The 26,173-nt window shown below is 36.0% G+C and overlaps 1 protein-coding gene across 1 annotated transcript in view; it reads right to left on the bottom strand.

Annotated features, from left to right (window-relative positions):
* The window catches only part of LOC103774806 (activating signal cointegrator 1 complex subunit 3-like), a gene marked incomplete at its 3' end in the record, with an annotated part of 30,016 nt that extends 4,218 nt beyond the window's left edge, over positions 1-25,798 (bottom strand). Inside the window, exons 1-3 of the mRNA XM_008942234.1 lie at positions 25,653-25,798; positions 24,698-24,848; positions 19,855-20,438 (exon numbers count right to left, since the gene is read on the bottom strand). Of these exons, the coding sequence (XP_008940482.1) occupies positions 19,855-20,438; positions 24,698-24,848; positions 25,653-25,742 (825 nt within the window). The remainder of the gene's footprint in view (positions 1-19,854; positions 20,439-24,697; positions 24,849-25,652) is intronic.
* Positions 25,799-26,173: the final 375 nt, after the last annotated feature.

Raw genomic sequence — 26,173 nt, 5'->3', positions numbered from 1 at the left:
ACCAAGAAATAAAGCGGCCTTCTTTTGCCAGGGCATACCTTTCCTATAGTAATTTTATTTTCTGATGGTATAAATTTATCAGCATAGGCTAGAGAAGCTGAACCAGCTGTAAAAGAGCAAAATCTACAATACCCTCCAGTACCTACTAAATGCTGACGTAGTCCTGACCACTGCAGTTTAATGTCATGCCTGGATGTTTAGCTGGAGGCACACTGCTGAAGTCACTGCTTACTGAAGTTGCTTTGCATGTTGATTTACAAAATACAAATGTATTACATGTCACAGGAGGCTGTGTCATTTTCTAATGCACAGAACAGGCTTCCTCATGATGATAAGTTTAAGGTCATTGCCCCACTCCTCTGCAGAATATGTTCATAAAGAATCAACTCTACAAGCAAGTAAATATGTAAAATAGAAAGCTTAAGGAAGTTATGAGGCAAGTTGTCAGTCAAATCTACTTTTAAGCCTCTCCAAATGATAAAGCACTAACCCCCAAAGAATAGGTTACTCCCGCATTACTCCTTTGAACTAGTATCTAATGTCAGCTGAACAGAAATCCCTAATATTCATTACAGAAGAGGAGAACTTCAGAGGTTTCACACTGTTGAGAAAATAATCTTGCCTATATCTTGCTTCTTAACATTTTTTTTCTCTTCTAGAGAAGAAAAGGAAAATTGAAAAACTGTGATGCACTCCTAACAATTTATGTAGCTTAAGAGGCTTATTATTACATTTCATTCCAAATGAAATGCTTTCCATTAATCAAACCCAAGAGTTAGCAGGGTCATATCCAATCCAACAGTCCGTGGGATTAAATTTGTAGTATACAAATGCCAACTAGAAGCAGTGAATCTTAGAAGGACATTAAGAGTAGTGACCATGTTGATGACAGTCTAATGGCAGCTTTTAATGAAGAAAATGCCAGAGTAACAGTTGTTCTTGGAAATATTTTCAAAACTTTCCTAACAGCATACTTATTTCTAACATACTGAGCTTCCGCCAGTTATCTCAAGTGCTCACTCTAACAAGGGGACAACAGGGAAATTTATGCTTGAAATAAAAATGGTGCAGGTTTGAATGGCAGATGCGTTCCTGTCACTTGAGCCTGTAACTTGAAAGATGTTAATGACTTCACATGGTTGATGGAAAAACATTAAACAATGTGTAGCATTGCTCGCAACAAACAAACAAACAAAAAACCCCCACACAGGTTCCCAGACTAACAGGTATCCAGATCATGACCCTTCCAGGAAAGTCTGGTAGGAAAAAAAAAAATCTGTGAAATCTTCTTTGCAAAAATCTGTGAGGGTTCTGACACAGCAAGTGGCATAGAGGCATAATTTTGTGTCCAGGTACTAGCATTTCAGATTTGATACATTATTTTATGTTTTGGCCTGAAAAGTCAATGTCCAAGACCCTGAGAGCAGGCAAAGGAATCTGGTGAATGTTTATAGCTGCCTTTTTATTAAGTTATAATGAGATAAACTAGACAGCAGGCAACAGTTGGAGAGGCTGCATGTCAATCAGTGGTTTCTTGAATACCAGCCAAACTGTTACGTTCCTTGAAGTCAGTAACAGATTGTGCCCAAAAGGCAATTCTGCCTGCCTTCAATAACAAATTTCCCAGATGACTTCAGCTACTACTCAGTGACCATAAAGACATAGACGAGTGTGATATATGGTCACTCATATTTGCTTGAATGATTTTTACATTTCATTTTATGTGCATAGCCTTAATATCTGGAAGAAAGCGTAATGAGTAATCAGTCCAGGAACAAAAGGACAAGATGTGTCACATTGCATCAGAAAGGTGAGGCAGGGTCCCCATGCTAATGAGTTCTACTGAATATATGCTAGTTATATGGAAAAAGCAAGGAGACCCAGAACAAACAGCAGTCTTGCAGATGGACAGCAGTCTATCTACCAGAGCAGGTAACGAGAAAGCAGAACCCCAATGAGATGTGTGACATTAGCAAATGTTTTCAAGTAAGGTTCAGTTACAAAAAGTCCATTTTTATGGTTGAACTCACAGTTCAATAGTGAAATAAGATTTTACTCTGAATGTTAAATAGCTGATAACCGCCTTTCAGCTATGTAAGGCACAATTTACAATAAGCCTTGGAGTCTTTAGTGTGACCTCAAATATGGTGTACAGAAATGTGAGCACTGACATCATAAACTATCTGCCACCACAAGGGCATTTTCTTGATTTCTGCATCTTCTATGAGGTGGGAAGGGATCCTATATATCTCAGAAAATATTTTCTTTTTCAAATGAGAAGAAAAATTTACTAAGAACAGCCTTTGCACCTCACTTGAGTCTTAATATTAAGTACTGCTCTGCAGCAATAAATGAAATAGAAAACTAAAGTCAGCCAGCCAATGGTTATCCTCTGTATCTCTCCACCTTTATTGCCTAACAGTTAATCTACAGATTATAGAACACAGTTTTTCAATATTTGTTTAAAAACAAATTTTTAAACTTTTGATTAAAAACAGATTTCAAATATTCTGTATTTTCATGTTTCTTACAGGTTGATTAAAATAAGACAAGCCAGACAATGCCTAATTTCTCACCATTGTTATTAAAAATAAAAACATGTGTGAGAAAAAGTCACTCAGCTCTCACATCTGCTTTTATTTTCTCAAACCTGACATTTTTGAACACACAGCCCATCACGTTAAGTCCATCTACACAGAAATGATCTTCCAATCTTAGGAAACATTTCCACCTAGGAGACTTGCACAGTCTTAGCAAGCTCAGCTTAACTGTACCTGCCTCGCAGAGGAACAGTGGCCAGGCACTTCAAGCGAGTTGCGATAAACTCTGTGTATGCAGAATGCATTTCTGATGGCTGTGCCTTGGTACAGGGGCTGGAGAACTTTCCTATTACAACTTTATTGACCACTGGGACAAGACAGAACAGAACAACATGCCCATAAGCAGGCATTCTAACCACACAAGGAGCACCTGGCTCTCAGTCAACTTCTAGCAGAATCAAGTGCCAGCTTCATTAGGATGAATGAGTCATTACTGCTTGTCATTAAAGAGGTCTTAAAGGTTTGTTTGTGAAATCAGTTAGCTTTGAACTTCTGGATTTTACCTTCAGTCAGCAACCAGAAGAAAACTATGAACTAAACACAAAATCAGAAATTGACAGATTAAAGAAAAGCAGCAAAATTCTAAGAATTCCCTCAACAAAAACTTTCAATTTTACTTTCAAGATAGAAGAAGGCTAAGTAAGGAAGCTGATGGGAAAACTTTCATATAATATTGTCTTTGGGAAAGATATTTGCATAAAAATAATAGATTCATGATAAATTCATACTCAACATTCAACTTTTCATTGCTTTTCTCACTACTACACTTGCAGTGCAAAAAAAAAAGCTGGAAGTTTGGTCTTCTGTATGGGACACATACAGCAGCACAAGTACAAGGCACAAACAAAGACAAAGCCATATATTCTTTTTAATATTGTCCCTCCACAGCACTACCTTCTATTTTTATGAATTACTTTATCCATAGATGACTATGTAATTTTACTTCAACTCCACAATATTAGAAATCTAAGAATTACAACAAGAAAAATTTCAGAATTAGTATTAAGACATTAAAACTAATTTCTTAGAAGATCCAGCTTACAGGCAAGACTTCTTTTGAATCAAACTGAAATCTAAACTTAAAACACTGAAATTGGTAAGTTACAGGGAAGAAAAAAAGTTTCTTATAACAGGACTCAAACCCCCAAGTATCAGATTGAAAGTGTATGTAAAAATTGCTTAATAGGTCTAAACCAGTCATCTTATCTACTTTATTTTCTGTGAATTTTGGTTGCAGCTATCTCTTTAGTATTCTTCTTACAGTAAAAAAATAACATAATCCATCACAGTATAATTCTAAAATATTTGCTGGAAAGCTTTCTCCAGCTCCTTGTGTAAAACCATACTAAAACTGCATACCATACTTGATAGAGAGACAAGGATAAAATCACAAAGCACCTCAGCAAATTTTCTGTATATTTTGAAGTGAAAATATGTAGAGTGGAGAAATCACCACCATCATCAATGTTTTAATACTGGCTAATTAGAAATGTACACACATGCACTAATTTGGAAAATATATTAATTACATAGCTACAGGCAACTTCTCCCAGCTTATTTAGCCTGAAGACTTTGGCAGTTAGAAATCATGTCAAACCGCAGACTACTGATTTGCCTCATAAAAAGGAAGTCCTGAAGATCAACTTAAACATAGAAAAACTTATCGCTAACAAGTTTAAGGAATCATGTATTTACAGAAGTATTCTGGGATCAGGTGTTAATGAATTTTGAAGAAAAAAAAAAATCCTGTAATTAGCTAATTGTTGCACTTGTCACTTTTCATATCCTTAGATACACTGGTAAGAAATTCTGACTTTACTCAGCAGAAAACACAGATTTATAAAATTAATTTCTATATTAGAATGGAATAATTGTTTTTAGGACTGAGGATTTAAGATACTAATAAAATGGAGGTAGTTGGTACAGAATTCTTTTCTGCAAAAGAGAGAAACCTAAGGATTTTGTTAAAGGACAGCAGTTCCCAAACCTGTCCGTTTCAGGAGCAGGCCTGGGCTGAGGATGGAGCCGTTCACCTCTAGTCCAACACCTCTGCTATCCCCATGTGTACTGACAGCACAAAAAAAAATTACCAGCAAACTAAGCAGTTAGTTCACGTTGCTTAACAGAGGTGGATGAGAAAGAGTAACAAGGAACTCTAAGACTGAAAGTTATTTTTATCCCAATTCGGATCATAAAGTGAGAATTTTAATATCTACCGTGAAAAGCTTCGAGGCCCACCAGGCTTCCCCAAGGAAAGAGGCTGAAAGGCCTCCCGCCTTTGCTGACATCAACCACCCTCAGGCTGCGCACCCTGGGCTGAGAAGGAAACAAAGCAAGTGGGCAAGAAGGAAACAAAGCAAGCTTTTGCCTGAAACACAGCTTTCTCTATTATTTCAGGTGTGATTAGGAAAGAAAAAAGGCTTCAGCAGACAGGGGTTAATATTTAGCCTATCTTTTCACAGAAACAAGGCCTACCAAATCGCTCTGTGTTTACCAACGTGTGAACTAACACACAAGTCTTACACCTCTTCAGTAACTTCCAGATTTGACAGACACAGAAGCGTTTGGTGCCAGTAGATGAGACCTATCCAAATGACTGCTCCCCATGCCTCCTGTTTTCCTCTGCATGGCTGCAGGATGAGCAGAGCGGCATTAGCACACACCAGTGAGCCCACCAGTACAGCACCAGCACAAACTCTGCCTCGGCTGGTAACAGAAACCACACAACACTGAGAGCCACAGGGAACCTGGCTCTGGGACTTCTGCCGCTCCAGCAGCTGCGGGGTTGGAATTTTTCTGTAGGGTTTCCCCTCCTCCCACCTTCCAAAAAAAGATCTGGAGAAAAGTGATTTTTTGTCTAGGTAATGAGTGAGCCTTAATCTTTCCGGTGCCCATCTGACTGCACTTCTTGCCGAATTTGTAGTTCCATATGTCTCCATGTGGTTGTGAAAAAAAAAACTCCTCAGCATCAAAGAAAATAAAAAGGGAAAAACTTCTATCGGCTACAGACTGGCTTGCTCTAGAAAAAGATCTCATTAAGCTTAATGATACACTGAATCTGATTCAAAAGTTGTCATGAATAGATAAAGCTTCATACCACCTCAAAGGCATAACAAGCCTTCTCTCAGTACAAAACTGAAGTAAAGGAGTTGACAGGAAAGAGGAAAAGTTACTGCTAGAAAGGAGATACCAGCCTTTAGCACCAGGATGAATCCTAGCATCTCTTGGCTCTCGCTGTGGCTCTTTCATAATTTCTAAGTTCTGTCCTCAAAAACCAGCACTCAAATGCCATTCAATTTGGTTTCTTATGAAGGGAGACAGCATGGCTCTACTTTCACAAAAACACGTTTTGCACCATCCGTGGGGTCCAACAGTCTTTGTTGGACATCAACAGAGCTGTATACTTCGATTTAAAAAAAGAAGGCCACAACTAAAAAAAAAGGAGAAAACTGTATAAAAAATAACTGGATTATTTTCTCTATATAAGAGGGGATCATATAAGCTCCATGGTCAATAATAATGAGACCCGAGCTTTGTATTGTCTGAATATAAAATTCTTAGTAATTTAAATAAAATTACAAAGAGAATAATAAGAGTTTGAAAAGCCAGTCTCATTCAAAGTTGGCAGCTTTGATGGTAAGATAAAGATAAAACACCACAGGGGTGATCCACATATGCCTGTACTTTCCCAAAATGGGTACTGCTTTCATGAACTAGGTAATGGGGAATAAGCTTTGTGATATGTTAATTTGTTAGGGCTAGAAAGTTCTTTTATTGAACAAAAGGAAGAGTCACTTTGACAGTTAAAACCAAACATGTTTTATGAGACAAGTTGCTTTGACATGAAAATGTCTATGATGCAAGGGTAAACTAAACTATAAAAAACCCTGCACCTAGTTTCATGATACATTAACAAAAATGTAGATTAATTTATATCAGCATAGTATTATAATCAAGGTTTTCATGTGGTATTGCATATACATACCAATGAACAATTAAATTAGCAGGTTTTAAGTCAAAATGGATGTTAACAGTATCTTTCTGAATGGTTCTCTCAGAAACAGCCTCACAAGAGCAAGCCCACTTTTTTATTGATTTTAACCAAGACATAACTTCTAAGGACAGCTTGAATTTTGTTTATTTTCTGCTATGCAAACATGTCCTATAATAAACTTGCATGCGACAGTTATTAAGAGACAAACCTATCCAATTAACTTTTAGTAAACAGTTACATGAAAGTAACACAACAGCAACAGAAATTCAGTCTGTCTTCAGGAACATTCCCTGGTAAAAGCTTTCAGAATTGTCCAAAGAAAAAAGAAGAGCCATACAGTATTCAGAGAGGTTTGGAGATGAAATTTTAGACTGACTTCAGGAGGGCTATAACCATATGACAACAGAAAGTAGGAAGAATGTGAGGTATTAAGAAATTGCTCCAGCAATGAGCACTTCCTCTTCTTTATTATATGCCATATACATGGAAAAAAATACTAGATAGCTGCTCTTCCATGTGTTCTAACAAAACTCTCAACTATCATAGTGAAGTTTGGGATTCATAACTATTTGTAAACTTTCAGAGGAGGATCCGAGATAGGTTTCTTAAATTTGTAGCTAATTATAGTTACATAGTGATAGTAGTATCAGTAAAGTTACACAGTGATTTGTAACAATCACAAGAACAAAGAGTTGTAGAGTTCTCCAGGAGCAAAAGATGAGTATTTTGGGAAATCAGATAAGTAATTCTATTTCCTTCTGTCATGAAAAATAAGCCATTTATAACTTTTAAAGTGTATTATATATTTTAGATGATATTTGAACTATCACTTCAGACTGTTCAATACTAGAAAAAAAAGATACCAAATGAGCAGTGGTTCAGTAACAATAAAAACCTAGTACCAATAGTGCAAACTGTGTAACAAATACAGGGGCACACTGATACACCCTGTGACAACTCCCATTACTAAAGAGCACTGGTAGTCTAGGTATATCCTGTACAAAAATAGGTATTGTTTATTTAAAAAAAAAAAAAAAAAAAAAACCAACAAAACATAATTATCTACTCCTGATTCTCAGTGTCTGCTGGAAGCACTTACAGGCAACTCCACATCCAAATGGAGCAATTGGGTAACTCACAGCATCCTGAAGAACGGTCTCATAAATAGACCATTACTCTGTGTAACAGTTCTGAGAGATGGTGCTCATGCACATTTCTTTGAACAGTGGAAATTGCTCAGATACTGCAAAAGCTATGCTAGAACTGGAAACAAACTTGCTTCGATTCTGAAAGTTTACTGAAACTCCTGGTGAGATTTTTCCTCACTAAGAGCAGCCAATATTTACAAAATGTTTATTTTATGCTGCCAGTCTATTGCTATCCCCTCCCTTTTTCTGAGTGCCTTTTCTTGCAAGCCACAGTCCGTTGATGAGTTACTCCCACACTAAATATGTTTGTACTACTGCTACTTTTTCACATCAAGTGAGAACAGCAATTATTTTTTTCATATTTCATTTCCTCAGTTTTCCATGCTTTATTTCACATGGTACCTTCTATACGATGGACCTCCTGTGAACACTTTTCCAATTATTTTTTAGCACCTCCTATATATACTTCATATTCACTATATATAGTGAAGACGAAGTCATCTTCTGAAGCTGTTTTTCCTATCAGTAGGTAGCCTATATTAACACATTCTCCACTTAATATCAACTATGAAAAGTAGTTGTAACACAAAGTTTCTGGCAGTGCTTACAATTAAAGTCTTTAAGGTCTTTACAATGGGACAAACATACAGATGCTGATGTCTTTAAAATATATACAGTCAAAATAAATTTTTCTGGTTGTTGTTTTGGTTTTTTTTTTTTTTTTTCTTTTTAATTTAAATATCTAAGTACCTGGATGTATATCTTTGTTTTCAGCATCAGCAATTTTTTAAAAGAATGTTAATTGAAATGACTTGTCAAGATATTTAAGATTTAGCTTGATTACTTTGAGTAAGGAGTCAGCAGACTCCTTACTCCAAAACTCCACTTGCAAATTCCTTTACTCAGATAACTTCCAAAATTTTGTTTTGTTCCTTAATGAATTTAACATTAATAAGAAAGGTTTAATAATGACTTCTACATAACAAAGCACCACGATTTTTTGTTACGCTTACACAAACCCTCCACAAACCCAATCTCCACAAACTTAGGCCTTCAATAAACATTGTCAAGCAATACAAGACAGTAATATAAAACTCTCTGTATGATATACCATATTTATACTACATATAATAAATAGCAATACAAGATGCTGAAGCATTGAGTGATTTTCTTGCTTTTCTGCACAGTCCAAGTCTAGCTCCAGCATGTCATTAACATGCTAAGTTTAGGGACCCAGAGAACTGCGGCGTGACAGAAACATACTCCTGAGATACTCAGTTTTGGCAGATTCAAATTCCCAAAATTTTCTCTGTATTAATGCATTTTTTTTTAAAGCTGTTTCACAACACTTTTTGTGTCTTATGAGAAATAACTGAAGTAATAAATACGATGGCTCATAAAAAATAGTTCATGCGCTAAGACAAGCGCTTCAAAGTTTTTATGAAAAAAAAAAGAGTCATAAAATAACCTATATTCCATTTCAAACAGGAAACTTGCAGTATGACTACCTCTGTTCACACAAGCATTCAGGTTTTCTGAATGTTTTACATAGTTTTTACTATATCTGCATACATCAGTTGTACAAGACTATTCTATGAACCGTGTAAAAACTCACTGGATTAAAGTGGTTGAAAACAGTAGAGTAGTTAACCAGCGAGTGTTTAACAGATATTTGGTTCCTCTGTGGGAAAGTCTCATAAAAATGCAACCGTACCATAACACAGAAGCTCTTCTAAGTGGCAAAAACTTTCCAAGCCACGTAGAAATACATGTTAGTGAGATCCTATTTTCTAATGGTGCTATTTTGCTGGCTGTGCATGTAAAATATCAGTTATACATAGACACAGTTCAGAAATCACCTCATAAATTAAAAACATAAGCGCAGGCCAAGACAAATAATGAAAAAAAAAACAAACCCTTGTGAACTCAAGGACAAACCTCCAACTGATACTAATGATGCTAGTTTTTATCCTAGAAGTTTTGTCTTTGTAATGACAGAGTTATTATTTGAAAATATATTCAATTTACCTATTTCTTTCACTTTGGATAATCGCATCAGCAATTTCACCACTGACTTCAGTTTCTGACCAGTTTAATTTTCTCATTCACTAACAACCTGTACACTTTATATGATGCTATTTATTATATTTCAGAAAGTGTTTCTCACATACTAGATACTAGAAGTACTCCTATTAGCCTCAAGTGCTGCCAAACTGCATTTTGACACCAAAGTTTTCTTTCTCAAGACAATCAAGCCAAATAATGGCTTGATAAAAAAAGCGCAGAGAAAACAGCAGCCTTGTGCTGGGGCTCTCAGAGCACATTTGGATTTGCTTCAGGTGCGTTAGAAAAGCTGCAGCTAGGAGCCCTAAGCCTAAAGAGAAGATCAGCAGCTTATACAGAAAAGTCAAGCTTGGGCTTTGATAGGCAACAGAAGACCCTCTGGGAGAAGAGCAGCACACGCAATTAGACTGATGTGCCAAGCTAGTGACAAATAAAATTGAGTTTCCAATAGCAGAACATTCATGTTTGATATTTGGAGGAGCAAAATATTTGCAAAGTCCACTATCTGGCACACTACAATGCAGCAAAAAGATGATGCTTTACATCATATCTTGCTTAAAGAGAGAAAAGCACACATCTACTTTCACACCTGCACACTGCACTTTCTGATGGAGAAGGTCAGACTGTAACTAGGGGAATGGTTATGCAGCATATGCAAACAAGCTCCACTTGCCTTCTGAGCCAAGCAAAGTCTTAGCAAAATATTGCTCCAGAACCAACCGCACCATGCACAGGTAATACAGCCTGTTTCTCTGAAGCATATCTTTTGTAGCCTGCCTGCACAGTATATCAGAAGAATGGTCTCAAAACTAGCACCTGAACACCAAGCAAGTCTGCAAAAAAATGAAATGCTGAAGCACTCTTCACGGTCAGTATTATGGTGTGAACTGTGAAGAATTCAGAGCTCTTAACAGAAATTATATTCAGACTTCTCAGGAAATCACTCTCAATACAGACATGAGAATTATTAAACTGAATTCAGGTTTAGAAATATGAGCTAAGTGTTTCTTGGGCCACCAAATTCTTGGATACTCATGATTAGAACATATAGTTTTTGTTTGTAAAATACAACACTGAAGTTTTGACTACTTGTGAAAGCAATTAGCAAGAAATAAACACAGAGAACAGTGCTTGCAGCATGTGCTACTGACAAACAGCACACCAAGTCACTAGCAAGAAACAAAATCTATATACACTTCCTTAGTCTTATTCTGAAATGTGATATTACGCAATGCTGTATTTCAGCCTTCCATCTGTTTACCTGAAGGACTGAGTGAGAGTGTGTAGTCTGTACAAATTAAAAAATCCTTTTATAGCTGGTTTGCGTTATGAACTCTAAAATATGCTCTTTCTTGTTGAAATGTATTTCAGTGTCACTTCACAACATTACATTTGTCTTTGCTTACCCATTGAAAAAAAAATTGAAATGTTCACATAAATAATGTTAGGCTTTTAAAGGGTATTAGAAATTTGGTCATGTAAATTAAGACTGTATGTATTTTCTCTTAAAAGAATGATGAACATCACAGATTCATGTTTAATGCAGGAAACTAAATTAATGATTTCTCTGAAAAACAAATGTCCATTATTTATAGAGACATAAGGAGACCAGTTTAACACATCTGAAATCAAGGTCAGTTAAAACTTAATTGAGATTCCTTACAACACTGGGACAATTTATTTCCTGTGTACCATAATTCATTAAGTCACATATAAGGTTACAATATAAGTACTTAAAAGACCAAATCCACTTATTGTGAGATTCTACTAACAAGAAACTTGTTACAAAACAAGAAGGTTTATAATGTAAAAAAAGATAGTAAGGCAAGGGATATTTTACATTTGATTTTAATGCAAGAGATCCATCAGGAAAACTGAAGACTTAAGTTAAAATTGAAAGACATTGAAAATTGAAGACAGAATTACTAGTCCACACTGAGCATCACCCCAAACCTTTCAGATTTTGTTTTGCTTTGTGCTCAAAGCAGGGTAATAAAATGCATAAGAGTGTGATGTTAATTTAGAAAGTCTAACATTTATATGATAGCTACAGATAGTTTTCATAGCTTTTTTCTCTGTGCTGCTTGCCTCTCCATTTCATAAGCAAAATTAAACAAGTATACCAAACAAGCAAATATTATTAACAATAAAATTAAAAGAAATTATGACATGTATTCTGAAGAATAAAAAGCAAGTATTGATCAAAGTCAGTCTAGATACGCCTTTTGTCATGCTTATGCAAAATGTCATTTATCACGTGAAAGGCAATATCACTTTTTTAACTCTAACTTTTTCAGTTTTAAGGTGGGGGGCACGCATTTAAGGAAAGGAAAATTTGTTCAAATATGAGGGGGCAGCAACAGATAAACTAAGCAATGGCAATCCAAGGACTGTGTGGCTTTTTGAAAGATAATCACCTTCATCTGTCATGATATTTACCCAACCAACAGTCTTTCCTTGAAGCACTGTGAAACAGCAAAGTGGAGTTTTCCCCTCAAAAAACCCACAGATGATTGCTATGCTATAAAAAAAGCCCAAACTTCTTTCTATAGTATCCATGAGATACATGAAAAAAAGCTTTCTGGGAAAAGAAAAAAAAAAGAAAGAAAAAAAAAAAAAAAAAAAAGAACAGAACCATAACTAAAGGGCTAGAGAAAAAACATTATCTGTTGACTGCTGAACAATACAGTTTCCATGCTCATCAGAACTAACACCAACCAGTCTTGGTTTACTCTGAAACACACGCTCTGTGACTTTCAAGGTGCAGGTTGAGGCTAATTCTGTTGCCAAATCTGTTCATTTAGAGATGATGAAATTCTAAAATAAGAGTCACTGCTACAGGCTGAAAGATACACAATTTTAGAAATACAACTAAGTTATCAAGTATAAAAAAACCATGCTGAAATCCACATTTATCTCAAGAAGAAGACTTCAAAACCTGTGAATACCTTCTTTTCCTTATTTAACTACAACCATAATTTAGTAAAAGTTTTGTATGCAAATTTCCTACTTATAAAGAACTGTGTACGCCTCCAGAAGGTGGCGATGCTATACTAGATTTCACTGGATAGATTTGAAAGCTGTCTTAAAAGATGACTACAGAGGAAAAACAAACCAAATCAGAAAAACTCACCTCCTGCTATGTGTTTCTCTTATCTGTCTTCATCAGAACTGTTGGGCCTCAGGAACAAAAATCCAGGCTGATGGAAAGACAGACCCACCACCAGCAAAGGAAGAGTCGCTATGTGACTTATTATTGGAGCTTGACCGCTATAAATTGATAAGCCCTGACAACATCCACCCAACGGTGTTTTGAGACCTGGCTGACATCATTGCAAGGCTGCTCTCCCTAATCTTTGGGAAGTCCTGAAGATTGGGGAACGTCCCAGAAGACTGGAAAAAGGCACATGTCACCCACATCAACAAGACGGGCTTAAAAAAAAGATCCTGGAGATGACAGATTCATTAGTCTGACTTGAGTCCCTAGGAAAGTTATAGAACAAATCCTCCTGGGGGCTGTCACAAGTCAAATAAAGCACACGACTGGGAAAAGCCAGGATGGATTCGCAAAGGGCAAATCATGCCCAACAAACCTGATCGCCTTCTACAGCAAGGTAACCTGCTCGGTTGTTGTGGGGCAGGCAGTGGACAGTGTCTACCTAGATTTCTCCAAGGCTTTCAGTATGGTTCTCCACAGCCCCCTCCTAGAGAAAATGATGTGTTATGGCCTAGATGAGTGGTCTGTGCAGTGGGTGGGGAACTGGCTGACCAGCCACACCCAGAGGATGGTGGTAAATAGCTCCTTTTCAAGCTGGCAGCCTGTCGCATGGGATTGATCTCGGGCCCAATGATGTTTAGTATCTTCATAACTGATCTGGATGATGGGATCAAGTTGCATCAACAGCAGAGACCAATAAGTCATTATCCTACTCACTTCAGCACTTGTCAGGCCACATCTGGAACACTGTGTTCAGTTTTGGTCCCTGCTACATAAGAGATGCAGACAGGCTGGAGAGGGTCCTGAGAAGGGCCACAGAGATGATCAAAAGACGGTGAAGCTGCTGTATGAGGAAAGGCTGAGAGAGCTGGACTTGTTCAGCCTTGAAAAACAAAGGCTTAGGGGAGACCTTATCACCATGTCCCTGTATTTAAAGGGTGGCTACAAAGGAGATGGAGACTCCCTTTCTATAAGAAATCATATGGAAGGTACAAGGTGTAATAGGTACAAGTTTCTCCTGGAGAGATTCTGGGACACAAGGGGAAAAATGGCTCATATTCCTAGGTTGAGGAATAACTGTAGTGCCTTTTGCTTTGACAGCGTCCAGGTGTGTTTTTCCTTTGGAGTGCCAATGACCAGCTATCTTCACTATCTAGGTCCCTTTCTGTAGCACAAATTTCCCTTTTGCTAAGGAAATTTGACCCATTATTATTTAGTCTTAATTACTGATCTGTTACTTTAATCCACTGCAATTTTAAAATTAAAATTTATCTATGGTTAAAGAAAAAAATTATTTTGGCTCTAAGGCTATGGTGGTTAATGAGAAAAGAGGATGGATATAAAAATTATCACACTGAGGCTAGGAAAAAAATTCAGAGCTCACTGTTCTCCCAGCTTGAGTACAAGATAACCTTTCATAAATCTTCCAGAACTGACACATGAAATTGTAGGTCAGGGAGCACACACATACAAGTGTAATAAGACTGCGGAAAAGAAAAATATAAATATGATTTGGAAAGAGTTTATTACATATTTTGGAAAGAAAAAAAGACATGCAGGTAACTAGAAAATGGCACAAACATAGCATGGACTTACTAATGATACCTCACTGAGTCTAATACTTCATTAATCCAGAAAATTAATACGTAGCAGTTGTCTCACATCTGGACATCATTTAAAACACTGCAATTTTCCACATGAGGACTTCTTAAATTTGTGAAGATGAGCATTAACTGAAGAATTAAAAGTTGGCAAGGAAATGCCTGAAGGGTAAATGAAAGGAAAAGCTGTTGTTGGAAAGACAAAGCGTTGTCTGGGAGAAAAAAAAGTTACAAGTGCAATTCTTTGATGTTCATTTTTAAAAATGGTTTTAAAAAAAAAAAAAAAAAAAAAAAGAAGAAAAAAGAGGGCAGCTGAAGCACAGGAAAAGTGATCACACAGCCATCCCTGAATAAAGCCAGAAAGGAAATAACAAGGGTTCATTTTAACCACCCAGGCAACGTGACTCTGGAGCAGTCATCAGGGGAGAAGTTGAGACAAACTTTCCCACATTCTCTTATTAATGAGTCTTCCTTAGGTTAAGATATTGTATCACTGACAGAAGAGGTCCCTTCCAGATTCTATTAAAGTTTAAATAAATTTTGCTTTCCTTTACTGTTCTGTACTTCTTCTGCAGAAAGGTTGGTGGCAGACACAGAAGAGCTTCCTGCCAGTTCGTTGAATTGACAGATTAGTGAAGTTCCCCTTGTTCTTGATCCCAAGAGCATTTACAGGTTCAACCAACTGAGCATATTGGCAGACATTTGTGGTGGGATTAGGATAGGGCAACAGAAACAATGTAGGTGAACTCAAGTGGAAAAAAAAAATCATTTTATTGCTACCAGTGACAAAGGCAGTCAAAGAAAAGTCACAGGCAGAAGCCTGAGAAGCAACAAAGCTCCACATTAACTGAGCTTGGGGAAAACTGTCTAAAAGTCTGTTGCTACATCAAGTGCTCAGAGACAGGCAAACCCCACAGTGAGAAAAAAATCCTACTTAATGAAACAACGAAATAATCTATTAACTTCCATTCTGAAATAAGTATGAAAAGAACTGAATTTCAGTAATAAAGCTGTAACCTTCTGTCTCTAATGATGAGTGTATTACTGGATGGAACTACTAAGGAAAACACACAGGAAGAGGTGCTGCCCAACTCCTGACCTCTTTTATTTTTCCATCATATAAAACCTATATTCTGCAACTTGTACTTTTCTGATTTCAGGTCTACTTTGATTTCAAAGGAATGTTTTTGACCCTTAAAAGAAGGATTCAGCACTGTCAAACTTCACGTTACTACCCTTTGGTCTCTTACTATAGTTTTCATTACCTGAATGTTCTCAGGTACTTATGATAACAAGGAACAAGCTATATCTTACTCTACCTTAAGTAGCAATGATTAATAACAAATTCTTCTTAGAAATTAAATAAAAATGAATGTTTGTTGCCCATTGTGACAGTTTGCAGTACAGATGGGTTGTATTTAATTGATGGAAGCCCTGGATGCTATAGTTCAAGAATGTGTATACATTACCCTTTAATGCAAAGAGCTGGAGATAGTCACAACTATAAAGCAGACAGAAAGTTTCTCCTTAGACTTCATTTATCACATACAGAGATAAGCGTTAATCACATAATATGCAAGCTACTACTTACGATGGAATTTTCTTGAAACAGTTCTGTTATTTCACATCATAGCCCAGTATTCTTCTAGTTATTTATACAGCATTTACTGTGATTTTGTCTGGGAAACACCATTTAATGTAATATGCTGAATTGCATTAATGTCTTTTATTTTTTTCTTAGCCTGAGATGAGTAAATTGCTCAATTATTCACAACATATGCAATATAAATGAGATCTTAACACAATTCTGATTGTGTTTCCTTTTTTTTCTCTAGTTATTTTATTTCTAATTGAAATTTCTTCCTGTTTTGTTATGATAAAGGGATAATGCACCTCTGTATCAGTGTAAACAGAGATAGCTATCTGCAAAATAAAATTGAAAAAATTTGCAGATAAACTGTGACAAGAGTTCATAAAAGAAAGAGACACAGGCTCTAAGGACAGTATGGTGTTATCAGAAAGACTAAACTGCTCCAACTTTGTCCTACTTATTGTTTGAGGGGTTAAATGGTAAAGTTGCTAAAATGATTTTAGATGCTCCAAGTCTTCATTCTGAAAGCATCATATACTTGAAACTGAGTACTCCATCTGAGGAATGTACTGCATACTAAGGTTTAATAGAAAATAATAAAAAAGCAAAATGGTATTAGGGTGAAGCTCTATAGTTTGTCATAAACCTTTTCTTCTTGTTTTTAAACAGCCTTGTTACTGCATCATTACCATTTCACAGTCATCAACAAAATCTGACATACAGTGAAAAGCATGCTCCAGTAGCTGTCACTTAGCTTTACTAGACTTTATGTCCCCAAGGAAAGGCACATGTCCTAAACACTTAGAAAACAAGCTATAACTCCCATATCACTCCAAGCATAAGAATCAATTTTCCTCTAATTAAGAATCACCAGTGATGTGCCACATAAACAAACCGTCCCAAAGGAAGCGTGGAATGTTCCTAAATAGTGAAAACAAAGAAAAAAGTATTTCTTTGTCAACCACTTTAAACATAAGCTATACATTGCTGGAGAGAGAAGTTAATTTTGATTCCTTGTAGAGTTCATTAAGTAGATAAAAACCTAAATAGCATATATTCATGTGCCTGTACATACAATAAAAAGAAACAAATAAAAAGGACGTCATCATGGAAATGATCTAAAAAACACTCATATGCTTACTGTGATCTGGAATCTTAATAAATTTAGCTTAAGGATCAAATGAAATTATTTTAGAGAAGTCCATTTGCCAATCCTCACCACCAGCATCATCTTCTCACATTTAGTAATAAACAGGTGGTAACTTCCTAAACAGAAGACAGCGCAGCCCTGTTTTACAATATATAAACGTATTTAACAGACCTGGGTTTTTATTTACAAAGAATTATCCTTTCATGACAATAGTTCTTTTTTTCTCCGTTTATAAAGAAAAAAATAATTTTGTAAAGCACAGAGACTTTAGGATGCATTCATCATCCCAATTAATGTAAGATTTTCAGTATGCATGAACAATCACACACTTGCTATACTATCTCAGGAAGCAAATCCATGACATAGCTCTAGAAATGCATATCTTCAGGTTTAAAAGCATCATCTGCTCTTAATGATGCCACTAGCAACACTTGTTGTAATAATAATAAAAATAATCCCTAAGTGATGGTAAAATCCAAAGCCCAGAGGAAATTTTCAAGTCATGATTACTCTTACACAGAGTACAATACAAACGTCAGTTAGCTTTTAACAAAAGGTAATCAGGTTTGAGTAAGTCTTACCCCCTCCTCGGCCACCACATTGTGTAATGAACAGTGAGTTAATAAAATTATTGCAAGGCAAGGCAACGTGGGATCAAGGTAAGGGGAATAAACAGAAAATGCTTGGGTTTTTTGTTTGGTTGGGTTTTTTTTTATGACTACTACGAGTTCTTAAAAATCCCATATAAGATACAGGTTTCAGACACTCGAGGGGAAAAAAAAAAAATCACTTTTCCTCTCTAATAACACAAAGGAAAGGATTTACTCTTTATCAGTATTCTTCAGAATGTTATGTGTCCATTGGCAGAGTCAACCATTTTTTCACATTCCTATATTAAAACTCTTGTAAATCTATCAAAACAAAAATTTTGCCAGGTCTTGGATCCAAAGAGGAGGAAGTCTTTATTGGTGATCTACATAAAAACTGATAGCTTGAACTTTCTGCCAATTGATTTAGCCATCCATTAGGATCACAAAAGTTGCAAAATAAAAACAAAATAATTTCTTCTTGCTTAAAGTGAAAGGTTTCAAGCACTTCCTTCAACATTTTACAACTTAAACTTAGGCATTAAGTAGGCATTATCCAGAAGTACAGATTTATTTCTGGATATCCTGTTACTGTACATGAAGTCTTCTGCTGCTTTTAAAAAAAAATATAAATTAATCTTTATCTCTGTGCACTTAATAAACATCAGGTCCCTATAGTAAATCAAAGAACTCTTTTTTGCATTTCATTTGACATGCAAGTTTCTTTATCCATTCTTCTCCAAGACCTGTTCAGACTCATATTTTCATGCGTCTTCCCTCAATACAACCACCACAAATATGAAACTGTTTGTAGTGTGCATAAAAATGTTCATTTTCAAAGATACTTATAAGACAATATTCGTATAGAGAAAGCAGCTCGAGGGACAGCTGAAATGTGGTGTGATTACCAAACAAAACTAGAATATGGGTTCAGCATCTATGCAATTATGCAAAATATATCAACACATAGTCATAGTTATTTAAAATTAAATATTCAGGTCCTTCTCTATCACAATGTTTTTGATAAGAAGAATAAAATCTTCAACTGTAATGGCAAAGTTCCAGCAAATTTTCATTATACTGTCTTTCACAGGATTGTCTATTCGCACCATCAGTTGTATTTCTGAAAAGTCAGTTTGTGAATTTAAGTACTGGATGTTTTTAGGGGAGTAAAGCAAGACAAGTTAGGAAAAATAAACATAACAGAAAAGAGAACAGGAAGAAGCAATTAAGCACATTACAGGATTTTTCTCCCAACTCCATTTAAGAACAGTTTTCTTGCTTATCAAGTCATCTCTTCTACACATGCCTTGACAGCCTCTGCACCAGCCTTTCTTCACATGGTCCTTCCCCTTCCTACCACTATGTTTACCCTTCAACTCCACCCTCCCAGCAAATGTTTTCTCTCCCTCAAGCTTCTCTGCCCTTGCTGCAATAAACCCACACCCTTTTGTTATCAAAAGAAATAAAAGTGATATGACAAAATTTTAGAGTAGCAGCAAATTCTCCAGTTCTCCAACTTCCCATCCAGAAACAGGAAGGCTCTGAAACTGGAGATGGAACCTGGTCAAAAAAGTTAACTTCATTGTGGCTTTGCAAGTTCTCACACTTTTATATGATGGCTTAAATTTGATGCTGTTTAAAAAGAAAGTATGGAGAAGCTGAACAAATGCTCCCCCGCTTACATTCCCCAAACTAATAGCCTGTCTGTTAGGGGGAAAAGGAGACTTAACTGGTAAATTAAGATGATGCCATGCAATTTTTCTCAAGACAAACCAACAAAAAAAGGAGAAAAATCTTGGATGGCACTTGGATAAAGTGTATTGGCATAATCCAAAATCAAGTAATTGTATACTTCTGCAACAACCAAATACGTGCAGTGTGGTTAATCCGCTACCGTACCTCATTTTGAAGCTCATCATCACTTTTGGTAGAAGCAAGCATCTCATACAGAGTACAGCAGAGGTCTTCTGTTGTCGGCCCTCCAGGCGTGCCCCCTTGAGATTCATTCAGATACTTTCCAACTTCGTACCACAAAAAAGAATCATCTACTTTTCCCAGAGACTTGAGATCAGATTTCTCATCACAGTAATTCTGTAAGTGATTCAGCTGGTTATTCAGAAATTTGTTGTAATCTAAGCTTATAATTTTCTGTGCATCGGCCTCACCATTCACAGGCAGCTCCTCAGAGTGATCCAAATCATGCATGTCAAATGAAAACACTATATTTTTACCAAAGAAGACTGTGTTATCACCATTCTGCTCTTCAGCCATCTGTACAAGAGCTGTGAGCTGTTCTTCAGTGAAGTGAGAAGCGATTCGACATGTGGCATTACAAGCTGCAGTAGCAGATGATGATGGAAATGGCCCAAACATCTGCTTGATCGCCTTTGTCTCATCATGGCCAACACATTCTTTTCTGTGAAATGTCTTAAAGAGAAAAGCAGCTCCACTTTCAATTGCTTCCTGTCCATTTTCAGCTCCAACTGTTAACAAAACCAAAACCAAATGTAACTTTATACTCTTCAAACTAATCCTCTTTCATTGCCTGTAACATAACTGTATTCAATTTCTTACTGCAAGTCTCATCAACAGATATATGAAACAAAGACCATAACAACAAGTAGCAATTTTTGCAAGGTACTGAATTATAAAAGGTATATAATAAGAAAGCATCTGTTTCATTATTCTTCTACTTACTAGAAATTCATATTAAGGATTACCAATGCTTTCTTATTTTTCCGAGTTACAGGAAAAACTTGCCTGAGGTCTTAAACTCACGGTAGTATATTTATGAGCTTTTTAATGTTAACAATTTTCCACTTTGTCTCACTGTTTATTCACTGGCTGATCTGAATATTCATAACAGACTAAACATACAGAACTCAGTAGAATTACTACAAAACGTGTGTCAGTTCAAAAAATTGCCCAAAGAAACGAAAGCAAATAAATGCATGAATTTAGAATATATTGACAAAATGTCTTATTGTGCAAACAAAATATATATTATTAGATAAAAACATGAATGTGTCTTATACAAATATTCACAAAGGTACTTAAGGAAAACATAAGAAAACACACCCTATGATGAACTAAAAAATTTTCTTCAGTAGTGATATTTAAGGTCTTCAAGCATTAACTAGACAAAACCATACTGGCTTTGTGTGTGTGTGCATGTATGTGTGGTGTTTTGGTTTTTTTTGTTTTGTTTTTTTTTTTGTGGTGGTGGTGGTTCTTTTGTGTGTGTGTGTTTGTTTGTTGGTTTGGTTTGGATTTCTTTTTTATATGAAGACAACATGCAGAATTTGTTTTGAAGCTTAAAAATCATGTTCTAAATGGTTTCGGAGGTTACTCTAACATTTTTAGTAGAATTAGCATTTCTTACAAGATTGTATCATTTTATAAACATCTTAAGAGCTTACTCTGGAGCTGCCATTGTCAAGATATGTTTATCTGGTCAGTTCTTTTTTTCTGTCAAGATCAACCAGCAGAACTCCAGCAGAGAATAGTATGATTTAATTGATAACACTCACAATATAGCTAATCCAAAATTAAAATTAATTATTTATTTTAAAAGGAACAATACTATTAAGTTTTTAAGCTTCACAAATCTCACCTCAGGCACAGTAAATGTGGCAATTCTCTCTTCAGTAATTGAAATTGTCTTGTGCCTACCTCTGTATACCTTTACTATTCAGTTATGGGCTTATGTATTTGCTCTACTATGTTCCCATTTTCTGCCTGTTAAAAAACTTATTGAAATCAGTGTGAAGATCCTTAATCACATTGACATTGTTACCTGTGACTTGATTCAACTTATGTTAGGTATAACTGTAGCAAAAGCAAGGATTTTTTTTTCCCCCCACAACTTAACAGGAGAGAGCAAAAGAAATCCAACATAAGCCCACAGAACAAGGCTGAGTAACTAGAAACACAGAAGCACAGGAGGCACCTAAAAATTCAGTAGTCCTCTTGAATTTCCCTATAGTGCACTTTTAAAAGCTGAAAAGTTCATGGAAAGGATCAGAGGCGACATTTACAGGATAATTAGAAACCTACATATGGAAGGTATGTGACAAAGATACACATATATATATATGTAAATATATTTCAAGGGAAAAATGTGTTTCAGCCTCTCTCTCAGCATTAGCCATACAGGAATCACAGGAGAAAAACCCTCAAACATCTGAAAAATTACAGACCTAAGTCTGGCTTCATGAACCTCACTCTTACATTCCTAGCATACAAATACACATCATTACTTAAAATCCCATGTGTCAGAACAGAAGTATACATTACTAAAGTAAAAGAGCAATTGTACTGAAGGAGTTGAGAAAAGGCTCTTTAAAAGTTTATGATGTGCTAGTTCTCCTTTACCATTAATGTCTTCTATTTGGGGAAGCACCTCTTGAGAAAACACTGTGCCTTCCCTCCTGTATAGAATGAGCCAGCCAAGATGGCAAGAGATGCACTACTTGAAGATACTCTCGCCTTTTTGGTTTTAAGTCGATCAGATAATTTCAGTAAGTGATATTTTCTCTGTAAACCAATATTACAGTACCTGTTGCCTGCGCTGAGATTTCATTTCCTTGAAATAAAAGTAAAAAGGCATACAAGTAATTTCCTTCCCCTAATATACATTGATGATGATGATGGTTGGAGCAATAGAATCATTTCTATCCATGCTTCAGTCACCGTTTCTCCAGACACAAGGTGTGTCTCCAGCTTTATTCAGAAGTGTCAAAGCTGACGATTCCTTTCTAACTAAATAATCATGCATTTGTTTTCATTTAGTTTCTGTCCTCTCCACTCCATAAAACAGAAATTTACCACTATTACTTTCGAGTCCTTTCAGTTTGCTCTACCTACCCACAACACTGGGTCTGCTGTTAAAGTTTTGGGAAAATAAAAAAGAAAGGAAGAAAGGAGCTACCTTCAGCAAAAAGTAAAAATTTAAAAAAAAAAAAAAATCACACAGCTAATACTAATTTCTGTCATTAATACAGAAAAATGCAAATCTGAAAAATTATTTTCACAGATAACATTTGCAGTTAATAATGGCAAATACTTATCTTGCTTATAACCTTTTTTCCATCCTCAGACATTTTTTCCCTACTTGCTAAACTACACATGGTCTTACTTCTTATGTTGCAAACTGTATAGTCATTATACGTTTGTCAGCCCTAACTTAGCCAACATTTTGCTCCATTATCTCTTACAATTAAACTATACCTAGTGGATATTTAAAACAACTATGTAGATCTTCTCAATCAATACAGATTAAATATCAATACAGACTGAACCTTTTCCATATGAACTTTAGGTACTGACAGCTGATGCAAACTCACACCCCATCTTACATGACTTTCCCCCAAACCTTGTGTATCACAAGTGCCAGCTAAGATCTGTGTACTTAAGCAGAGGTACCCAATATGGAACAGAGAGATGGCCTTTCCTAGTGGCCTGTCTCAGAAAGACACACAGCCACATGCTTAAAGGTCTGGCCTGAAAAGGTTAAAGTCTACTAACAGGGCAAGCTCTACTACTTGTATTAGAAAAAATAGGATTAAAAAAAATTATGACCAAATTTGTAAAAATAACTGAGTTATGTCACTACAGTAGAAGGAATGAAACGAAGCAAAGTTTAGAACATACGTATTGTCAGATGAGTTTAGAACATTTTTGTCAGGGATATGAGAAAACTCTGAAATTTTTCTTCTGATGACTCAGTAAAGCAACAGCCATTACAATCATTAACAGCTTTAACAGATACCTCCTGAGCAACTGTACAGCACAGCTATTACTACATGCTGGACACAAATAACTTATTTAGGCTTTTTTAAAAGTCTGTGTTTAGATATTTGTTTCTTCCTCAATTTTCTGGTTATTTCCAAAAGAACTCTCGAGAAACAGAAACACAAGTGAGGCAGGTTAACATTTGCATTGTGATAAAAAAACTTTGGTCTATAATGCCAAAAAAGGCAAATATGTCTATATATATATAAATTCTCTCAGTCTTTTTATTTAGGGTTCCATTCAAGATATTTGAAACACAATCAGAAAAGGAAAACATATACCCACTAGACTGAAATGAAAAAATTCTTAACTATCTGACTGCTAGAGCTTGAGCCATGAGCTCATTTTATGAGCCGATGAAGTTAAATTCTGCTAACAGCACAAGCTGAATCAGTTTTAGTCTGTCAATCAAATACTAAATTTCTAATCAAGCCTAAGTTTCCCACTTTCTTTGCCATAATGTATTTCAGTTTTAAAAGCTTAATTCCAGATAAGTGAAGTTTATTATTTCTCTCCTCAACATCAAACTCTTCAAGCAGAAAACATTTATTGCACTGTTATCTGCCTATGTTGCCATCCAATTCTTCATCATACCAATTAAAGCAGATAGCACCAAGACAGTTTCCTCTGAGCACTGCAATTCCAAAAGGAGCTATTACTTTTGATTACTAAAGGTGGATCGCAAACCATACCACAGACTACACAACAAAGCTACACAAAAGCAAGAATAGCCACATAACAACCGACTCATATTTTAAAATAAAACAGAAGACCAAATTGTGCATATACATATGAGATTACCTGGAGTTTCAAAGATATTTCAGGGCAAGCCTGGCATCAAGGCAGAGCTAAAACTGTACCAATATGTAAAGCATGCAGGCAGAAAGAAGCTTGAAGGAAAAAAAAAAATCAGTGTATATAGTTAGACTATTAAAGAATGAAAACATACCTATTTGTTTTGCAGCTTGTAATATGGTTTTTAAATCACCATTTACAGTTTGGTGTTCTTTTTTGTCCAAATTGTCATCAACAAACTTTATTATCTTCTTCCAAGTAAGATCAGACTTCAGCAACTGTTCATGTAGTTTTGATCTTTTAGTCTGAAAATGCAAAATATTTTGTTTGGGTTTGTTTGTTGTTTTTTTTTTTTTAATTTATTTCAAATTACTATATGCAGGTTCCTTCAAAATTAAACACCAGATAAAAAGCACCTCTTTCCAATTGCATTCAGTCACTACGAAGTAAAGATTGCAAGCAGTTTCTCTGTTACCTGCTCTTTACACTCCCCAATGTAAGGAAAGAGGAGGATAAACACACACACACGCACACACGCTCTCTCAGTACTTTACTCTTTCCAAGGCAAAATTCTCTGTAAAGTCAAATTCTTGCAGCTTCACGAGACTTACAGCTCCCTAGATTCCAAACTCATTTCACGCTACAGGTTCCCACAATGTATCTATTGCTTTAACTACTTCTTGGGGGAAAAAAAAAAAGACATCCAAAATTCAGCATCACTAAATTTATTCTAAATATCCCCCAAGAAGTCAGAGGTGAACTTAACATTCAAAGGGAAATACTCTGATCCTGAGCTCTGCATAAGCCTCATAGCTAAAAACACACCAGCCTAGCCCAAATTAAATTCCTGAAAGATGAAATGAGAGAACTGTACTAGCACAGCCAAGCAACTCTACCCATGTAGCACCTCGTGACTGTAAGGTCCAGCGTAAATCACAAAGCTATAGCAAATTTGACCTTGAGTGAGGACAGTATGAAGGAATCCACAGAAAAATGTACATACTCTGCTCAGTCTTGCTTGTATGCTCTTATAATAATGCAATTGAAGAAAGGAAACAATTCTTAATAGATAAACCCTTATGCTTTGGAAAATAAAAAAGAAAATTTACCATTAAGTCAGCTAATTCTTCACTGTAATCCTCATGTTTAGTGACATTTGAAAAGGAGCGCAAAGCACCTGTAAGACGAGGCAAGGCCATCTGTTACTCATTCAGTGATCCATAGGATGAGGAATCAAATCCCAGTTCAAGAACCTAGATGAGAACAAAACAAATAACACAGCTTTGTTAATACTCTAAATACAAACTCGCATCACTAACTCAAAAGACCTTTTTGAGCAAGCAGGCACTTCAATTAAGTCTAAAAAAATGTCTCTCAACATGCTGATAATCAAGACTCAGTAGAAGGGAGGTGAAAGGCACAGAGCATAGGCAAGACACTTCAACATGCAGAGGCCAGTCCTCTCTCTTCCCTAAAGAAAAGTTACCAGCTATGAGGCAAAGTGGCAATTATCACTTTAGCACCACTAACACAAGAGTATTACAGTGAAATCTATGTAACTGAACTTTACCTCCCAAAAGCAGTAACTGATTACAACCTATGGGAAGATCTTCTCTGAACCAGCCCACAC

The sequence above is a fragment of the Merops nubicus genome, unplaced genomic scaffold (genome assembly GCF_000691845.1).
Source record: "Merops nubicus isolate BGI_N331 unplaced genomic scaffold, ASM69184v1 scaffold13846, whole genome shotgun sequence".
NCBI classification, from domain to species: domain Eukaryota; kingdom Metazoa; phylum Chordata; class Aves; order Coraciiformes; family Meropidae; genus Merops; species Merops nubicus.
Note: the sequence above shows the minus strand (reverse complement) of the source record. Positions and strands in the feature narration are given on the sequence as shown.